The sequence below is a fragment of the Elephas maximus genome, chromosome 9, assembly GCF_024166365.1.
Source record: "Elephas maximus indicus isolate mEleMax1 chromosome 9, mEleMax1 primary haplotype, whole genome shotgun sequence".
Classification (NCBI taxonomy): domain Eukaryota; kingdom Metazoa; phylum Chordata; class Mammalia; order Proboscidea; family Elephantidae; genus Elephas; species Elephas maximus.
In genome coordinates this window covers 81236978-81254417 of record NC_064827.1, presented here as the reverse complement: position 1 = coordinate 81254417, position 17440 = coordinate 81236978, and the positions used below count along the sequence as shown (strand labels likewise).

The following is a 17440-nucleotide window of genomic DNA, read 5'->3' as shown; positions in this document are numbered from 1 at the left end:
GGGAGACTTGGAGGGGGCCAAAAGGACAGACCTGTGACGACAATCTGGGCCTTTGCTCGTCCGGTCCCAGCCCTGCTGACCGCCATACACTCGTATGTCCCCTCCTCAGCCTTGGAGGCCCTCGGGATCTCCCAGCTGCTGTTTCCTGACTCCCTGTCAACAGGGAACAGCGGGAGACACACAATCACACTGGCCCCGGTCAGGGTCCCCCACAGTCTCATGGGCACCTCAGGGACCTTAGTCCCTTGAATCCTGCCCAGAGGGGAGGCCCCAAATCCTCTGTGAGGCTTGGGAAGATGAAACAGCAGCGAAGACCTTGCAAATTCCATGATCTGCTGCGTGACTCTGGGGGAGCCCCTTCCCTGTTCTGAGCTGTAGACTTCTATCCAAAGGGGAGGGTCTCGGAGTGTCCTCCTGCCCTGATCCCAGAGAGCCTGTCAGCAGCCAGGCCCTGTGTGGGTTGCCTTTTCCAGAGGCTGAGGAAGGCCCATGGCAATTTCATGGGGTGCTGGGTCTCAGGGCCCACTCTCCGTCCCTGCCCAGGAGGACGATATGACTGAGATTAAGGTCCCTCTCCTGTCACCCACTCCCCTCAGGCCCCTCCAGGGCACCAGGTTCCCAGGAGCCTTGAGGTGGGAACACTGGGCCGGCCATTGGCCACTCACCAGAAGTGCCTCTCCTCACCCAGCTTCGCTCCATCTCTTCGCAGCTGCAGCCTAAAGGGCAGGATGCTGTGCACAGAGCAGGAGACCAGCAGGGGCTGCTGCAGGTAGCCGTGAATCCTGGGGGGCATGCTGACCAGTGGGGAGCCTGCAGCAAGGACCAGGACTCAAGGTTCCTCCCTCCCACTCACAGCTTGCTCTCCCCACAGCCAGGTACATAGAGACCCCTAGGGAGGAACCAGGGGCAAGAAGGCCAGGACTCAAGCCCTGGCTCCACCGTCTGGTGGCCACCACAAACAGATTGTTTCACTTCACTAAGCCTCACTTTCTACCTCTGTGAAATGGGGGTAATCGCAGTACTGTTCTCATTCTGTTGTTGTGGGAGCTGGTGCATGAAAGGACTTGGCATAATGCACAATGCATCGAAAGTACCATCAATCAAAGCTAGTGTTATTTTCTGGCTTATGAGACTATTTAACTTGAGACTAGCCAGATGGACAAGTCCCTTCCCGACTCTGGGTCACCATTTGCTCAACTGTGTTTGACAGAGGAGTTGCAGCCATTCTGAAAGCTGCTGAAATGCTACCAGTCTGGGATCAGGCTCCCAAGGGGCATGGGTGGGGCTGTGCAACTGGTCCTCTGTCTGGAGGGTCCGCTTTACCCAAAAATGTTGGAGGATAGCCTTTTATTTAAAAATAACCATTGCCAAAGCATGGCCGTGAATGCAAAATTCACACGCATTTTTAAGATAAAACAAGAGACTTCAGTGAAATCTCATGGCTATGATCAGCCCCTTGGGGCCCCCACCAGACACCACTGCCCCCCTCCTTGACCCTTGGTCTCGAGATGACACATTCGCTTTCCTTGGCTGTTGGAACTACTTCAATGGAAAAGTCTGAGAAACTCCACCACGGGGTCAACCACAGCCCGAGAGTGTCTCACTGGGTGGTGACTCCCCTGGCCTGCAGTCAACCTCTTGTGTTGTCCTCTCCCCTCTCCCCAGCAGAGATGCTCCAAGGGTGAGACAATGTGCTAGACCTCCTCAAAACACAGAGCTGGGGGTGGGGAGGGAGGTGGTGACATCATTCTATAGGCTCCCTGCCACCTCCCAGGGGAGAGGGGTGTTGAACCATCCAGCCACGTCCTCAGCTGTGTGCAAAGCGGCTGCTGCTCACCCACACATACTGGCAGCCTCAGCACAGCTAGTACAGGCTCCCAGCTTCCATGAGCCAAAAGGGCTCAGGGATCCCCACCCCAGGTCCAGAGCTCACAGCCCCCGTATCTCCAAGCTCAGAGCCTCCTGCTCTAAGCCAAGCTTCCAGCCTCCCAGGCCTGGAGGGTTGAAGAGAGAGCAAAAGCCCAAACCACTTCCCGCCTCTGTAATCTGGAGCTGAGATGGAGACCAAAAGCCAGAGCTGAGCTCTAAGCTCTTGGATCTGTCAAAGAACAGGGGAGAGAAAACAGAGGCTGTTATTCCCCCTTAGAAATTCCTCCTGAAAATCCCTCCTCAAAGCTGTGAAGACCAAATGAGGAACCTCAGCAGGGAAGTGGAGGCCAGCAGGATCAAAAGAAGGGATCCTAGCTCCCCCACCCAGCCCTGTCCTGCCCTGCCCCACTCAGGTCCTCAAAACCCCCTGCCCCACTGTGGGCACCCTGGCCAGCCTCTGGAGCTGCCCAGGAGAAGGGCATCTTCCCTCCCTCTATGTATTTTTGAAACGGACAGAGGAGTCTGACTCTCATGGAGATCCCTGGCGAAGAGATGCCAGAATGTCAATAACATCCAGCTCTGTGAGCTCCTCCCAGGCTGCTCCCAGAGGAAGGGGGGAAGTGAGCGGGAAGAATGCAATGGCAGCTGCCACTTGTGGAAGGCCCTGGTCCCCAGCTCCCATAGCCTGAGTGCAACCTCTGAGCACCCACATGCAGTCTCGTTATGTGCATTAGCTTAGGAAACCCTCAGAGCAGCCCTGCAAGGTGGGTGGTTTCAGTTTGCTGATCAATAAAATGGGTACACATCTCAGAACTAGTGTAAACAGTCAATGAGCTAATGCATGGCAAGGACCGGCCTATGGGAAGTGCTCAAAAATGGTTGGTAGAATAAGTATTACCATAATAAGAATGATGATGATGATGATGATGATGAAAGAGCAAATACCCATGTCTTCCCTGCCCACAGTTGTGTCTCCAGTGCCCAGCACCATGACTGATATATAGTAAATGCTCAGAATGGATGTTGGAGGGACAGGTGGATGGATACAGGGATGGATGGATGATGAATGGATTGATAAATGGATGGATGGATGACTGTATTAAATCCTTGAACTGAGGACCACATCTGAAACACCTCCAATATTTAGCATAATACCTTACAAGGAATAGCTGCCCACAGATGCATAAAGAACAAATATTTGCTGATCTAATCTAATTGAAGGAGTCTTCCAAGAAGAGATGGGCCCCAAGGGAGCCAGCTGAGCTAGAGGATAAGTGAGCCAACCACTCACCTGGGGCCATTCCACTGTAGGCAACTCCAGAGACACGAAGGAGGGGGTTCCCCTCATGGTCCTCGCCCTTCACCTTGAGGTAGAAGCGCTCCTGGGGGGCTTGAAAGGGCGGCCCGCCCCACAACTGATGGGTGGATCCATTGGAGAGGGGCAGGGTGGGCAATGTCAGGAGGGGCTGCCCTGAGCTGTTTGAGAGCTCCACCGAGTCCAGGTGGCCAGGTGCCTGCAGGCCCGTGGAGTTGATCACCAGGGAGATGGGTACCCCTGCAGGGGAAAGGGTGAGGAAAGAGATGCTGGCATCTGCAGTGGACTCCGTGGTCCTCCCCAAGCAGGGGCCTCAGGGCCATACCTGAGGGACCCAACCTTCTTGGCCTTCCTTCACCCACTCCCCTACCTTCTCTACCTACCTTTGTTCCAGCTAATGCTGGGGGTAAGATAAGGCGAGAGGGGCCCTTGTTGCTGTCCATGGTCCTGAAACACCACTGTCCATCCAGGGCATGCTTCCCAGATGTTTGCACTGCTTCCCCCATCTCCACAGACTCTATTTCTCATGGGGTAGAACTGGGAAGGAGCATTTCCTTCCATCACCACCTCTATTAGCTCAGGGGTTGGCCATCACCAGGCAGGCTTCTGGGAACGGCCTCTGATAAGGTACACAACCTAGTTTGGGGGCTCTGACTTCTGCCCAATCTTTCCCTAGGCTCGGCTCCTCTTTGATTTTCCTTTCTAACTTGACGTAAATGTGGTACTTTACACACTATCTCAGAGCAGATGGAACTGGACTCAAGTTTCATAATTTCCTTAGTTGATTTTGGAACTTTGGTCAGGTCTTTCTCTTTCCAGTTATTCTTTTTTTTTTTTTTTTCTCTCAGAGATCACAAACCAGGAGCCTGTGGCTGTGGTTGGTTTGGTCCATGAAATGCCTTAAAATTTTTGAAGAAACACTGAACAATTTGGAAAATGTTCATAAAAATCTAGATGTCCAAATTCTTTTGAAAAATGAAATGCATCGATCCCAGGTCCTTATCCCCACATGATGACAACCCGCTCTTGGGATGTGGTGGCTGCTCCATGTGGTTGGGGAGTCCAGTGTCCAATTAGCCACAGCCTCCTCCATTCCCTGAGGCCAAGTGTCAATCACTATTAATCACTGCAATGTTCCTGCAGCTTTTCCTTATAAAACTGTCCTGGACCCACCATCTCTATCAAAAGCAGAGACGCAAAAGAAGGTCATGTGGCTCCCAGCACCCACTCCCACTGGGGACTTGCCCTGGGGACATTTCAGTTTTCTATCCCCACTCTGGCACTACATTTAGAATTTCTTCTCTCTCCAAGCCTGGCTTTGGAGCAGGACCTAAGTTTCTCTCCTTCTCCTCCTTCTTGCTATTTGCAAAACAAACACAAAATGAGCCAGCAGCCCACTTTTTACTTTAAAGATATCACTGCTGGCCCTGGCAGGGAAACTGATGAGGACTGACAAGAACAGCAAACATTATAGATTACAGCCTCAAAAGAAAGATCTAAGGGTCTGGCACACATGGCCCCTGGTCACTATTCAGTGGTCCACAGAGTCAGTGTGACCTGCTTCAGGCCCCTCTCAGCCTCTCTTGTGAGCTACTCCAGCAAATTCCGCCAAGTGACCCCATGGTGAAGGACTGCATTTTCCAAACCCCAAGTTGGGACCCCTGATCTGTCCATCAGATGGTATTTTCTGGTGTGGCATTCATGCAGGCTAAGCCAGAGTTCCCGTCTGCCCTGGGGCCCAGGAACAGGAATGGGGTGCTCAGACACCCTCAGACCCAGGCGGGCTGATTCAGACAGGAAACTCTGACCCTGAGCCTCCAACTTCAACATCCTTCCAGGCTACTTCAACCCCCATCAGCATCTGGGGAGTCTAGAGGTTGACTAGGACATTCATTTCTTTGTAGTATGGAACTCTTCTCCTTTGAGGCCAAGTTATCAACTCATTAGCACCTATTATTTTATTCAACTAACTACAGGGTTGCTATGAGTCAGGATGAACTCGACAGCAATGGGTATGGATATGGGTAACCCGGTATTTACTGGAAAACTGACAACATGGGATTTGGGACAGACAGGTTTTGATAAAAAGAAAGGGGAAGTAGAGACCAAAGTTTATTAGTGGTCACCAGGGGCAGGTACAGGGCAAAGGAGGAGAGTTATAGCTTAAGGGCACTGAGTTTCTGTTAAGGGTGATGAAAAAATTTGGAAATGGACAGTAGTGATGGTTGCAAACCATGGCGAACATAATTAATGTCACTGAATTATGCACGTAAAAATGGTTGCAATGGCAAATGTTTTATTTTATATATATATAAACAGAATAAACAAAAAAAGGAGAAAAAGAAAGGGTAAGGTGTAAACTCAGTAATAAGGGGGACAGCATAGGGGTCCTGGAGGCCTTTGGTTGCAGAGAGGATGTTCTAAGGACAAATTATCACAGTGTGACATGGGCTAGGAAACCCTGGTGGCATAGTGGTTAAGAATTTGGCTGCTAACCAAAAGGTCAGCAGTTCGAATCCACCAGGTCCTCCTTGGAAACCCTATAGGGCAGTTCTACTCTGTCCTAGTGGGTTGCTATGAGTTGGAATCGACTTGACGGCAATGGGTTTGGCTTTTTTTTGGACATGGGCTGGGACTGACAGAGGTGACGCTGGCCTGGGAACTCTGTTTACATGACTATGACATGGGAAAATGACCCAAATTTAGCCTCTGCTGTGTCCATAGTCACATAGACAGACAGCCAAGCCAGACCCTGAACTTCCACCACTTTCCAAAACCAAGTTCCATCTGTCCAGAAGGCAACTCAACATCACCTCCAGGGCTAGGATCTCAGTACCTTGCAAGGGCCACTCAATGGTGTGGTTGAGGTCCAGAGAGGGTTGAGTGGAGAAGCCAGCTCGGAAGTCAATGTTGCTGATGCCCGTGATCCTCACTGAGTGGCGGCCGCTGCTGTAGACCTAGCACAGGCCCAGGTCCCACATCATCAAAGCATCCAACCCCAGCACTCCAGCCATATGAGAGGGGGCAGCCAACCTAACCAAACTCTGGGCTGGGAGAGGCTGCCACACCCAGGGTGCAGCCTTTGCAGACAAGTGAGCAACTTACCTGCTCCCTGATGGCCCAGCATGGCACCCCCCAAATGAAGTGGAAGAAACCCAGCTTACAACACTATCCTGAGTGGGACTCTTGAAGCTGCTCTGCCTTCCCAGTTCTCTACCAGTTCCTGCAGGCCTTGTCTGTCCCACCTCAAGTCTAACCTCCTGCTTTGCCTTCCCCATTGGCATTTGTAGCTCTTAGCTCAAAGAAGCTCAGGGTTTGAAAGGCAAGTGGTTGATGCTGACACCTCACCTGAAGCACCTAATATAGTTTCTGGCACCCAGGAGGTGCACAATAAACATTTTCCCAATCAGCAGGCGCTCACCTCCTTCCAAGGCACCCACCTGTCCTATCCCAGGATGCTTAGCCAGAGTAGCTTGAACGTGAGCTTGTCTCCAGTGCCTGTCTTGCAGATTAGAGTAGATCCCACTCCCCCTGCCAGCTCTGTCTCTCTGAGTCAACCCTCCAAAGCCACCCTTGCTTCTTTTGTGCATTCTTCACAGGACATGTGTCTGAGTCATAAGCCAGCTTGGTCACTCACCTCTGGACACTCCAAGTCTTGAAATGTTCCCAAATTAACCCCACACCACTCCATGTGGGTTCCTCTCACTGGTGCAAAACAGAATGCCCCTCCTTTGTTCTTGGCCCTTTACTTCTATTGATATGCCCTAGACATCCCCACCCAAGCCCCAGTCCCCAGCTTCCCAGGGCCCCAGGCCCCCCAGAGCGGGAAAGAGGGAGATGGTGCCCCAGGCCAGTGAAACAAGTCTCCCCCAACTCAGTGCCCCCTACCTTGATGGACCACAGCCCAGGATGCTCAGGCTTAAAGGCCACCACTTTGGCTGAATCAGGGATGTTGAGGAGCACGTTGAGACCCTCATCCTTCTGCACGATCCTCCCTGTGGGTGCCCCAAAGACTGCTCAGTTCTCAACCCTTTCCTAGGAGTGATAGGGGCCCCACCCTATCCCTAGGAACCCATGGCCACCAAACTCCAGCCTCAGGCTGCCGGGAGGAACTGATGTGAGGGCCTTTGGGCTATGGAGGTCCTCAGACTCCACCCTCTTCAGTAAGCCACTCTCATCCCTGCCCAGGTGCTGGCTGTACACCTGGCTTCTAGACCTGGATATTCTTGGCATCCTCAGAGCTTTGTGGGGTCAGGTGACTGAGTCCAAATCATCCTGACCCTGCCCGGCTGTGTGACCTTGATAAGCAATCTCCCCTCTCAGAGCCCCAGCTTCCCATTTGAAAATGTGCTACTCATTGTCATCCTGATCAACTCATAAAGTAACATGTGGAAAGCTTGGAATGAGACTCAAACTCCAGGAACTGTTATTATTTCAGTTTCTGTTGCGTGGCTGCTCCTTGCCTACCTGCCTCCTGACCCACCAAGGGCACCCTCTTTACCCTCCCCCTCAGGGTCCTCCCTGCCTGCCTTGTTATCGGAGCTTGTGTCCAAACCCCCTGCCACCCTGAGTCTCTTTCTTTGTTCTACCCTGAGCACCTACCTCAGTCTCAGGGTTAAAGAAGAGGCCCACCCAGGGGCAAAACATACCCAGCGGATCTCGGACTTCAATCTCAGGCCCTGGTCCACTCAAGGAGATAGTGACCTCCTTCAGGCTGGAGTCAAAGGGGATCCTCCACGTGTGGTCGCCCTCCTCCTCATGGTCCGTGGACAGCAGGTGCACCTTGGAGGTCTGGATCGCTGACTCCACCCACTTCAGCACCTGTGGAAACAGGTAGCAGAAGCTGATGCTAGCAGGTACCCATAACCTCTTATTTGTGTCTGGCCCATCCAAGGTGGGGTCCTTAACTGAGTGCCAACTGCAGGCAGAATCCAGTTTCTCATAGACTTTAACGCTGTGTGCAGGCTTTCCAGGTCAGCCAAGGCCACACCACTCCCCATTGCCTACACCAGGCCCCACTCACACATTGTTACCCTCCTGGCTTCTGAGGGTTCGGAGTTGTGACACTTGAATTGAGGCATCCAGAGGACTCAGCTCAGAGGAAAGAAGCAAGAAGGTATTCCCTGGACTGGGAAGACTCTTCCCATCTTCTTCACCTGGCCAACTTCTACTATGCCCATCAATTCTTTCAAGAAGCCTTCTTGATGCTTCCTGGACATGGATGACCCTGGAGATCTGGAATCTTCCCCAGACCATGTAGTTCATGCTCACCCACAAAGGGCACCATGCTGTCTAAGCAGAACAGGGAGGATCTGCTACAAAGTCACACAGAATCTCTTCCTGATTCACAAAAGGGAAGAAATAAATGGACTGACTTTTTTGCAACACTGAGAAATCTTAAGTCCTTGGTTTCTATAATTGCTCATTCCATCTAAAATCTTACAGGTTTTGGACAGGTCCCTTTGAGAATCAAATAAAAGCTAAGGGCCCTCTCCCTAGAACATCATACCATTTAGGTATACATTTAGGTATGATTTTAGGCAGCTCTCAAACTCCCTCAGAAATGCCCCATGAATCCAAGACCATGTCAGTCCATGACCCCATGTTAACAACACTTGAACTAGTCTAAGACGGTATCTCACTGAGCACAAATTTATTTAGTTTCTCCAAATGGACTTCAACGTACATATACATATATACCCAGAAGCAATGACACCCCAATATCCCAGTATTAATGACCACTTCCAGTACCCACATTTTATTTTTTAAATACCATTCTCTACTAAAGGAAACTAAGGATCCTTGGAGAAACGGCTGATTCCAGGTATGCGACAGGGAATTTTCAAGGTAAGCCTGGGATAACTGGATAGTCCATAAAGCAAGGAAGTATTCAAAGACTAATGGGGTCATGTCAAAAGGACACAGGAACTAAACTGAAGAAGCTCCCATTGGCTAAATTTGGGACAACTTTAAGAATAATGACTTAAAGAATAATGACTGCAATTATTTGAACCACATTGAATTAAATAACCCATGTGTACATAACCTGTCACCATCAAGTCTATTCTGACTCATGGTGACCCCATAGGACAGAGTAGAACTGCCCCATAGGGTTTCCAAGAAGCAGCTGGTGGATGTGAACTGACGACCTTTTGGTTAGCAGCCAAGCTCTTAATCACTGAGCCACCAAGGCTCCATGTGTCCCTAAGGATACTCGGATACTCAAAAAGAGAAGGCAAAATACAAAGCAAATCATAATAAAACCTCCTTTGCCACCATTGGAGGTGACTTCTTAATTAAAGAGAAAGAACTAAATGTGATTCCTGCCTTTTCAATAGGGATTGCCCTTCAGAGAAACCAAATCATTGCTTTTGATGAGCCAAAGTTCTTGATCCTAGGAGAATGCCAGCTAATAAATGTGGAAAGAATAATGTAATTAGGAAATCACCGTTTTGTAGTTTCTAATGAAATAGTTGTTTCAGGTGAGGACCCTCAGTGGATGCTAAAACCATTGGATGAAAAGCTGATGGGGGACTAGGTGTCCTCATGGAGCCAGAGCATGATGCCATAGATGACTTGAGTCACAAGCGGAAAATATGGCTTTACAATTCAGAGGGCTGCCTGTCATCACCTTAACCCAAGTAATCAAACTTATCATCATTAATAGTAGGACAATCAGACAACGGAAAGTACATACAGCATCAATTATGAAACATTCTTGTTAAAAACGTTAGCCTCCATCCAATCAGCCCTTTTGACGTAACTCCCAGTTTAGGGAAGACATAGGGGATAAAGGAACAAGTTAACAACACCATAAGGAAACAATCAGATAAATCTGGGACACAGGACATGGTACAAATTACCACTCTTCAACTAGTTTGTGTCATGGAAAAAAAAAATATATATATATATATACACATATGAACTGCTCCAGTTTTGAGGGACTTTATAGACATAACAACCAAATGAAATGCACAGTCCTTGATTAAATCCTGATCTGGCAAAAAATGTTATAAAAGACATTTTGAGGACAAGCAGGGAATTTGAGTATGGGCTGAGTATTAGATGATATCAGGAAACAATAGTTAATTTTATTAGATACTATTGTGGTTGCATTGAAGTTTTTTGTTTGTTTGTTTGTTTGTTTTAAGATCCACGGTAAATTGTTTATGGATAAGGTGTTGTCATGGATTGAACTGTCTCCCCAAAACATACGTGTTGAAATCCTAAGCCCTGAATCTGTAAATATGGTCCTGCTTGGAAACAGAGGTTTCTTTTGTTATGTTCATGAGGTCATACCAGAGTAGAGCGGGTCCCAAACCTAATCACTTCTGAATTATAAAAAGTAGAGAATCGATACAGAGACACACACGGGAGGAAGAGGGAGATGGACAATGGAGACAGATGTATCACAGGCCCCAGGAGCTCTAAGGATTACCAGCCACTAGAAGCTGAAATAAGTAAAGAAGGACTTCCCTTTAGCTCCACACCCTGAACTTGGACTCCTAGCTTCCCCAATTGTAAAAAAATAAATTTTTGTTCTTTAAAGCCACCCACTCGTGATATTTCTGTGAAGGCAGCCTAGCTAAGACAGGTGCCGTGATTTAGCAAAAACAATACAGAGAGAGAGATGAAGCAAGTAGAGAAAAAAATGTTAACGATTGCTGACTCTAGTGGATAGGTATATTCTTTTTTTACTTTTCTGTATTTTTGAAACTTTTCATAGTAAGTTTTTTTTTTTTTTAAGTAAAAGTCATTTAAAAAGGACATACATGCCATGATTTTAATATACACCTAGGCAAACACAGCAGTTTCCTGTTGCATGCCAATTCCAGTCAAGTGAGAATGGCTTCCTGGAGTACTGTTTTTAGAAGCAATGCAAGGCCACATTCAGCCTTAGTCAGAAGAAGTTTTGTGATTGATTAGCAATGTCTGCCACGGATGTAGGATTAGAAAGTGGTGTGTTGTATGCTACATATTTGCCATTCTTCTAAATCATAGCCCTTCAGCTCTGCCTACCATATGAGCTTTCATGGGAGAGAAGAGGAAAAGAAGGGAATTGGAAGAATTTCTTGAGATTTAGAATATGTATATTTTTTCTTTGGACTGAGCTGAAGTTTGTGGCTAGACTTCAGCTATCACAGGATAAGAATGCTGTGTTCTGAAAACTCATCTCTTGTTATACTTGGAGCTACTTCATTCTTTTGTGTTGCCTAGCTTTCTAAGTAATATTTCTTCTGAAAAGGTCCCACTTGCCTTCACTGAGGATAAGGTACTACGTTCATGTGGGGGTGGACTGGAAGGAAACAGCAGCCAAAGAATCCCAGCTGGAGAGGTGGACAGAAGCTAGCCAAGTAAGCAAGGCAACTCCCTTGACAGCAAAGAAGCAGCTATGACCACTGCCTTCTTTCCCCGGGGGGCTGGGACTTGTCAGTGACCAGGAGGAAAGTGTAACTGAGCACAGCTACCAGAAGGTGGTGGCAGCACCAGTCAATAATTACCCAGACAAGTCACATCCGCTACTGTGTTGCAACTGTCACTACAAGCTTGTTCTAGGATGTTCTTAGGAAGGGAAGATGCCCAGGAGTTCAGGGTACTGAACCAAGGAGAGAGAGGAAACACAACAAGACAGGATGCCAGTGACCCGACCAAGAGGTGGGCCTGCCCTGCAAGCACAGCACCACTCGGGAGCTGGGGGCTGACCCTCTTGTCCACAGTGAAGCTGGTTGCCCGATAGGCCCAGGCCTGGGGGCAAGGCCTTCTGGGCTTTGTGATGCTCCTCAGGGCTCCAGAGTGGAATCTGGGGAGCTTTCTGAGCAGAGAACCTTCATTAAGCAAGTTCAATGTTTATTTGGCGAAGTCAATGGCTTCCAGATGTTAGCGGGGTGAGGGGGGTGTAGGATCAGCGATGCATTCGGGCTCATCTCTCTGCTTCTGATGGGGAAAGAACAAAAGAATCTGGCACTGCTGCCCCGGCCAGATGGCTGCCACTCTGCCGTTCTCAGCAGATAAATCATCCCTTGTGGCTCCTTCCAGGACACTTGACAGCCAGGGCGGCTAGGGAAGCAAAGCAGGGAGCCAGGAGGCCAAATGGGCCTCAGAGCTGCAGATCAGAAAACTGAGGGGTTGGGGTATGGGGGACCTGTGTCAGGAAGCTCAGTGTGGAGGGTCAGAGAAACAGCACGGCTCAGGGCTCTGCCTTCACCAGCTTGGACCCCTGGACACTCGTCCAGGCTTTACCTTTCCAAGAACCTTCTCTAGAGAGAGCTTCTACTCTTCAGGGGTCCTCCACAGAACTGGAGGCATATTCCAGATCCCACATAGAGCATGGGGGGCTGCAGTTACAGTAATGTTAATAGCTCTCACCAAAGGCTTCCCGGGTGCCCGGCTCCATGCCTGGTGCTGCTCATGAGCTGTTTCCTTCCATCCTCACCACCATCTTATGAGGTAAGGGCTCTTGTTAACCCAACTGTGCACACAAGGAAACTGAGGCCCAGAGAGGTAAAGTACTGTGCTCAAGGTCACACAGCACATGGGTGGCAGAGCTGGGGTTTGAAGCCAGGCATCTTGCCCTGGAGTCCAAGTCTTAACCACTTCACTGCACAGCCTCCCTTTAGGGCGGGTCCACGATGAAGTCATCTCTTAGGCCTGTGCTTCCTTATCTGTTAATCGGAACCAGCTGGTCAGAAGCTTCCCTTCCCCCTTACTGTCTTAGAAGGTGTCCGCCTTTCCCCCAGTTGATATGGGGAATAGCTGGGCAATCTGCAGTATCCATACCCACTGGTGCTACATGTGGGAAGGGCCCCAAGCCCCCAGAACTGTCTGTGCTGGTGTGTGTTTTGGGAGGGGGAAGAGGGAGGATGCAAAGGAGAATGAGAAGCCCAGAGCCCTCCTTACAGGAAGACAGAGAGGACTTCCTGGGACCCGGGGAAAGCTGCGACATGATATGGTTTGTCTCGCCCTTCTGACCCAGTCCCCACCTACACCACTGGAGCTGGTGACCGCAGCCAGCTCAGTTCGAGCTGGGGGAAGCCTGTGGGATGCTATGTGGGGGGAAAGGGACTGTTGAACCTATCTAAGTTTTGATCAAAACTGCTCACCTTTGGGACAGGCTCAAGGGGCCACACCACCTGCCTCTGTCATGGTTCTATCTGTTAAAGGATGGTAAAACTCCACATTCCTCCCACCGGGAAGGAGGGGACTCTTCACCTTCTTTTAGCTACACTGACACCCCTAAAGGGCTCCTGGTACTAGTGAGGCCAACTCCACAACAGGAAAAATCTAAATGCTCAAAATCGCTGGAAACTAAGCTTGAGCAATTACCTCCTCCATGCTAAGCACCTATAGCTGTACCTGGCACACAGCAGGCACTCAATAACTGAGCAGAAGAGATAATGCAATATGTGCGGTTCCACAAAAAGACAAATACTGTATGATCCCGCTTGAATGAAATATCTAGAATAGGCAAATACATAGAGCCAATGCTTATTAGTGGTTACCAGGGACTGGGGGAGGGGAGATGGAAGTTACTGCTAAAAGGGTGCTGAGTTTCTGCTTGGTGTGATGTAAAATTTTTGAAAATAGATAGTAGCGATGATTGCACATGGTGAACATAATCAATGTCACTGAATTGTGTACTTAAAAATGGCTAAAACAGCCAACTTTTTGTTACATATAAAACTTTTTTTTTTTTTTTAATGCCGCTCCTTCCTACAGCCCTGGACGTATTTTTAGAAGGTAAAAGACTGAGCTGCACGTGCCTGGTTTGGGGACTTGTGTAACTTCCGAAGAGTCCTTCTCCCAGCTGGAGCCCCCTTGGCTCTGGCAAAGGTACTATTTGCTTTTCCTGAGGGGATGACCACAGCCCTGGCTGCTCCGGCCACTTTCTCAGGCTTGCTAAATGTCTGGGAACATCTGGAAGGGGCCAGGTCCAAGGCATTAAGCTAATGAAGGACAGAGCTTTGTGTCCGGGTAGGCGAAGAATCCAGGCCCCTACCCGGAGGTGGCCAGTCCTGGTCATTGGCAGCCACACCGAGTCAGGCAGGAGCTGCCCAGCCAGGCTCTCAGAGCAGGTCAGGTAGCACAGCCAGGACCCGGTGGAGTCAGCCCAGGTCCCTGTGTCCATAGAGAGACCAGGAGCTCCAGCCCCACACCTTGGCAAGCTTTCCTTCCCCAACCTGCCTGGCTGCCCTGCTGTCTGATCAGCCCCTGGCAGGAACTGAGTTTCTGTGCAAGTTGCCCAGATGAGTTACCCCAAAAGCAAGGACCAGGTTGACGCTTTGCTGTGGAATACTTCCACCCTTTCTTGGCAGCTCAGTGCCAGGTAGGCTGATATGCCAAAATACAAAGCCTCTTGTGTCTCAGAGAACCGTAAACGCCATCTGTCAACAGGGAGTTAAGGCATGCTAATCTAAATACAGCCCTGGAGACCGTCCTCGGCAGTTTATAAATATACAACACATGAAACACTGGCCTGGAGGAGACAGCAAGGCTGGCTCGAGGCCAGAGCTGCCTCAGAGCCACTGCCTCTCGCCTTCCTTTTCTGGGGGCCCCAGGCTCGAGGGACCCATGTCCATTCAGTCGTCAGCTACTTACCAAGCACCTGCTGTGCACTGGTCTCTGTGCTAGGTGCTGCGGACACCGTGGCCAACAGGACCCACAGTGTCACTGCCCTTGGACAGCTACAGCCTAGTCACATTAAATAATTGTATAATTACAATTATATAAAGAGCTGGAGAAGATATGAAAGAAGATTTAATCTTGACGGGAAATCAAGGAAGGCCTCCCTGAGGAGGTGACATTTCAGCTAAGACTGGGAAGATGCAAAAAAGCCAGAGAAAGGGGACCGGAAAAAACACAAGTCATGAACAAAGGTCTTGGGTTGAGGAAAAGTAACGGCCATTGAAGAAACAGAGAAGAGGTCAGTAGTAGATAAGGTGGAGAACACAGGAGATGAGATCAGAGAGAAGGAGGGTTCAGATCAGGGCCTGGGCATTCTCCAGGGGGTGACCGGGAGGGATTTGGCTGGATTTGCTTTAGAAGGATCCAGTGGTATTTAGGAGCCAGATCACATCAGCTCATGGAAGTCAATTGTTAGCATCACCTCCCAACTCCTCATTCAGTAACTTCATGACGGTAGCTTGCAATTGGCCAAGGTGGGAGTATTTACACCATGGAAACGGGCATCTTTGTTCTTTCCATAAAGACTAATGTTAAACATTTACCTGTATACCACTGGAAGAATTTCTCTGGCTTCTGGGAAAAAAAAAATTTTTTTTCTGGGAAGGAATGGAAGTGTGAGGGAAAGAGAATGTAGGGAGAGCCCTGAGCAGGCAGAGGGAGCTGGAGGGGAGGAAGAGTAGGCATGTGGTCCAGGAGCAAGACCAGAATGCAGACACCTGTTTAGCGCTGGGCTCTGAGTGAGTCCAGACCATCAGCAGCCCTGTACCTCAGGCCACAGAGCTGAGACAGCTCCTACCCACCAGCCCCCAAGCAGGATTTTCTGTCCCAGCAACACAGCTAGAATCCAGTGACCCTCTGCTTCCCCACACACTCCTCCAGCCACCCCTAAGTTCCCTGACTCTGGAGGAAGCTCAGAAGAAACCCCACGCCCACACTTCTGCCAGATTTTGCTAGGTCCACCCCACCAGCCTGGGTCAGCTGTGGGACCCAGGCCAAAACCCAGGTTGTTTCTTTGACCCTCAGCCTCTTTATGTGCAAAATAGGAAAACCCGCAGTACCAGGCTTGGGTAGGTGGGAGGGTTTGGTGAGAGGATGCTGTAAAGCCCCTGGGCACAGCACATCCTGTGCCTGCCTCGAGGTAAGAGCTCAGCACTGTCAGCTATGATAGCTCTTCAGTCATCAAGCAAAGCTGCCCAGAGATACTAGGTGCTCAATGTCCTCACCGTCCCCAGGGAACAGGCTCAGGAGGTCAGGGGAAGATTCTTCCTCCCTGGCTCACCTCAGTCACTTGCTGCTTGTCCAGGTGGAACACTTGTCCAGAGCTGAAGGCAGCGATCTCCTCGAAGGCCAGGTAGCCAGGATGAGTACGGTCACCACAGTCCCCTGTCAGCACAAAGACCACCTGGAAGAAAGACATGTAACCTGGCTCACAGCTTCCCCAGCCACCTACTTCAGGTGTAAGCGGTAGGTTCCGAGCCAGGGAGGGGTGACCTGGGAGAGCTCTTTCCTCTCTCTGGGCTCAGGTGACCCATCTGTAAAACGGAAATATTAATAGTACCCATCTCATGGGTATTAGGAGCTAATGCAGGTCAAGCGCTCAGCACAAAGCCAGGAATACAGTAGGTGCTCAATAAATCGGGGATGTTATTAAACCTATGACAAAGAAAAGAAACCACCTCATCTCCAAGTGACCCCCAGAGGCTTCAGAGTTAGAAGAACCTCAGAGAGCTCCAGTTTGCTCTAGACGCAGGAGCAGAGAAGCTGCCCCAGCCCTCAAGGTCTTCACCCTAGGAAGTCACAGGGGCCAGTCCTACTCCCTTTCCCCACTCACATCCCTTCCCTTAGCCCTTGCTGGAGGGCAGAATGCAAAAATCAGAGAGCCCTGACACATCTTCCAAACCCTGAGACCTTGGGAACAGGGCAGCGTGAGCTGCAGAGACAACGTGAGCTGCAGAAACAAGGAGCGGAGGCCAAGCCAGGAGGAAGATGGATTGCACTGACTTTGACAGGGTGTAAAAGGAGGAGGGTGGTGTGGTCTTTATCAAGAGCATGCCTCACCAGAGAGGCTGTAAGCCCGGCTGGTGGGCAGGGGGCCCAGAGGATGAGAACACACTTGGAATTCACCAGACCTGCTTGGTTCATTCGCATGGCTCACTGGCCGTGCCTTGTCGAAGAAAAGCACCCAGCCCACTGCCTCCAGGTGGGTGCTTAGGGCTGTCCAAGTGGGAGACCCAAGCTTCCTCGGGACCTTCTTGTGGCCCCCCAGTGCCAGCCCCGAAAGGCTGAGTGGCTCACCTGCGATTGTTTAAGCTGCAGGAGACGCAGTACATCTTCCTTCTTGTGATAGTCCTTGGCGCGGGCGTCGGAGAAAACGTAGATGAAGGAGCCTGGGTTAGCAACCTCCACAGCAGCTTTGATGGCCCCCACACTCATTTCTGGGCAGTCACCACCTCCCTGTAGGAGAGGAGAACTTCGGCGGCTGCTGCCCACCTCCTCCAGTTGGGGACCACCCACAGGTACCTCCTAAACCATCAGGAGTTAGGGGGCCCCAGCCAGGGGCCAGGCCACAACCCC

At 50.2% G+C, this 17440-nt stretch overlaps 1 protein-coding gene across 3 annotated transcripts in view; it reads right to left on the bottom strand.

The window, feature by feature from the left end:
- Window positions 1-17440, bottom strand: part of HMCN2 (hemicentin 2) — a 160810-nt gene that overhangs the window by 122328 nt on the left and 21042 nt on the right. For all 3 annotated transcript variants that reach the window (XM_049896977.1, XM_049896979.1, XM_049896978.1), the window contains exons 3-10: window positions 17162-17320; window positions 16146-16268; window positions 7834-8005; window positions 7073-7179; window positions 6021-6141; window positions 3161-3424; window positions 666-810; window positions 32-153 (exon numbers count right to left, since the gene is read on the bottom strand). In XM_049896977.1, the coding sequence (XP_049752934.1) occupies window positions 32-153; window positions 666-810; window positions 3161-3424; window positions 6021-6141; window positions 7073-7179; window positions 7834-8005; window positions 16146-16268; window positions 17162-17320 (1213 nt within the window). The remainder of the gene's footprint in view (window positions 1-31; window positions 154-665; window positions 811-3160; window positions 3425-6020; window positions 6142-7072; window positions 7180-7833; window positions 8006-16145; window positions 16269-17161; window positions 17321-17440) is intronic.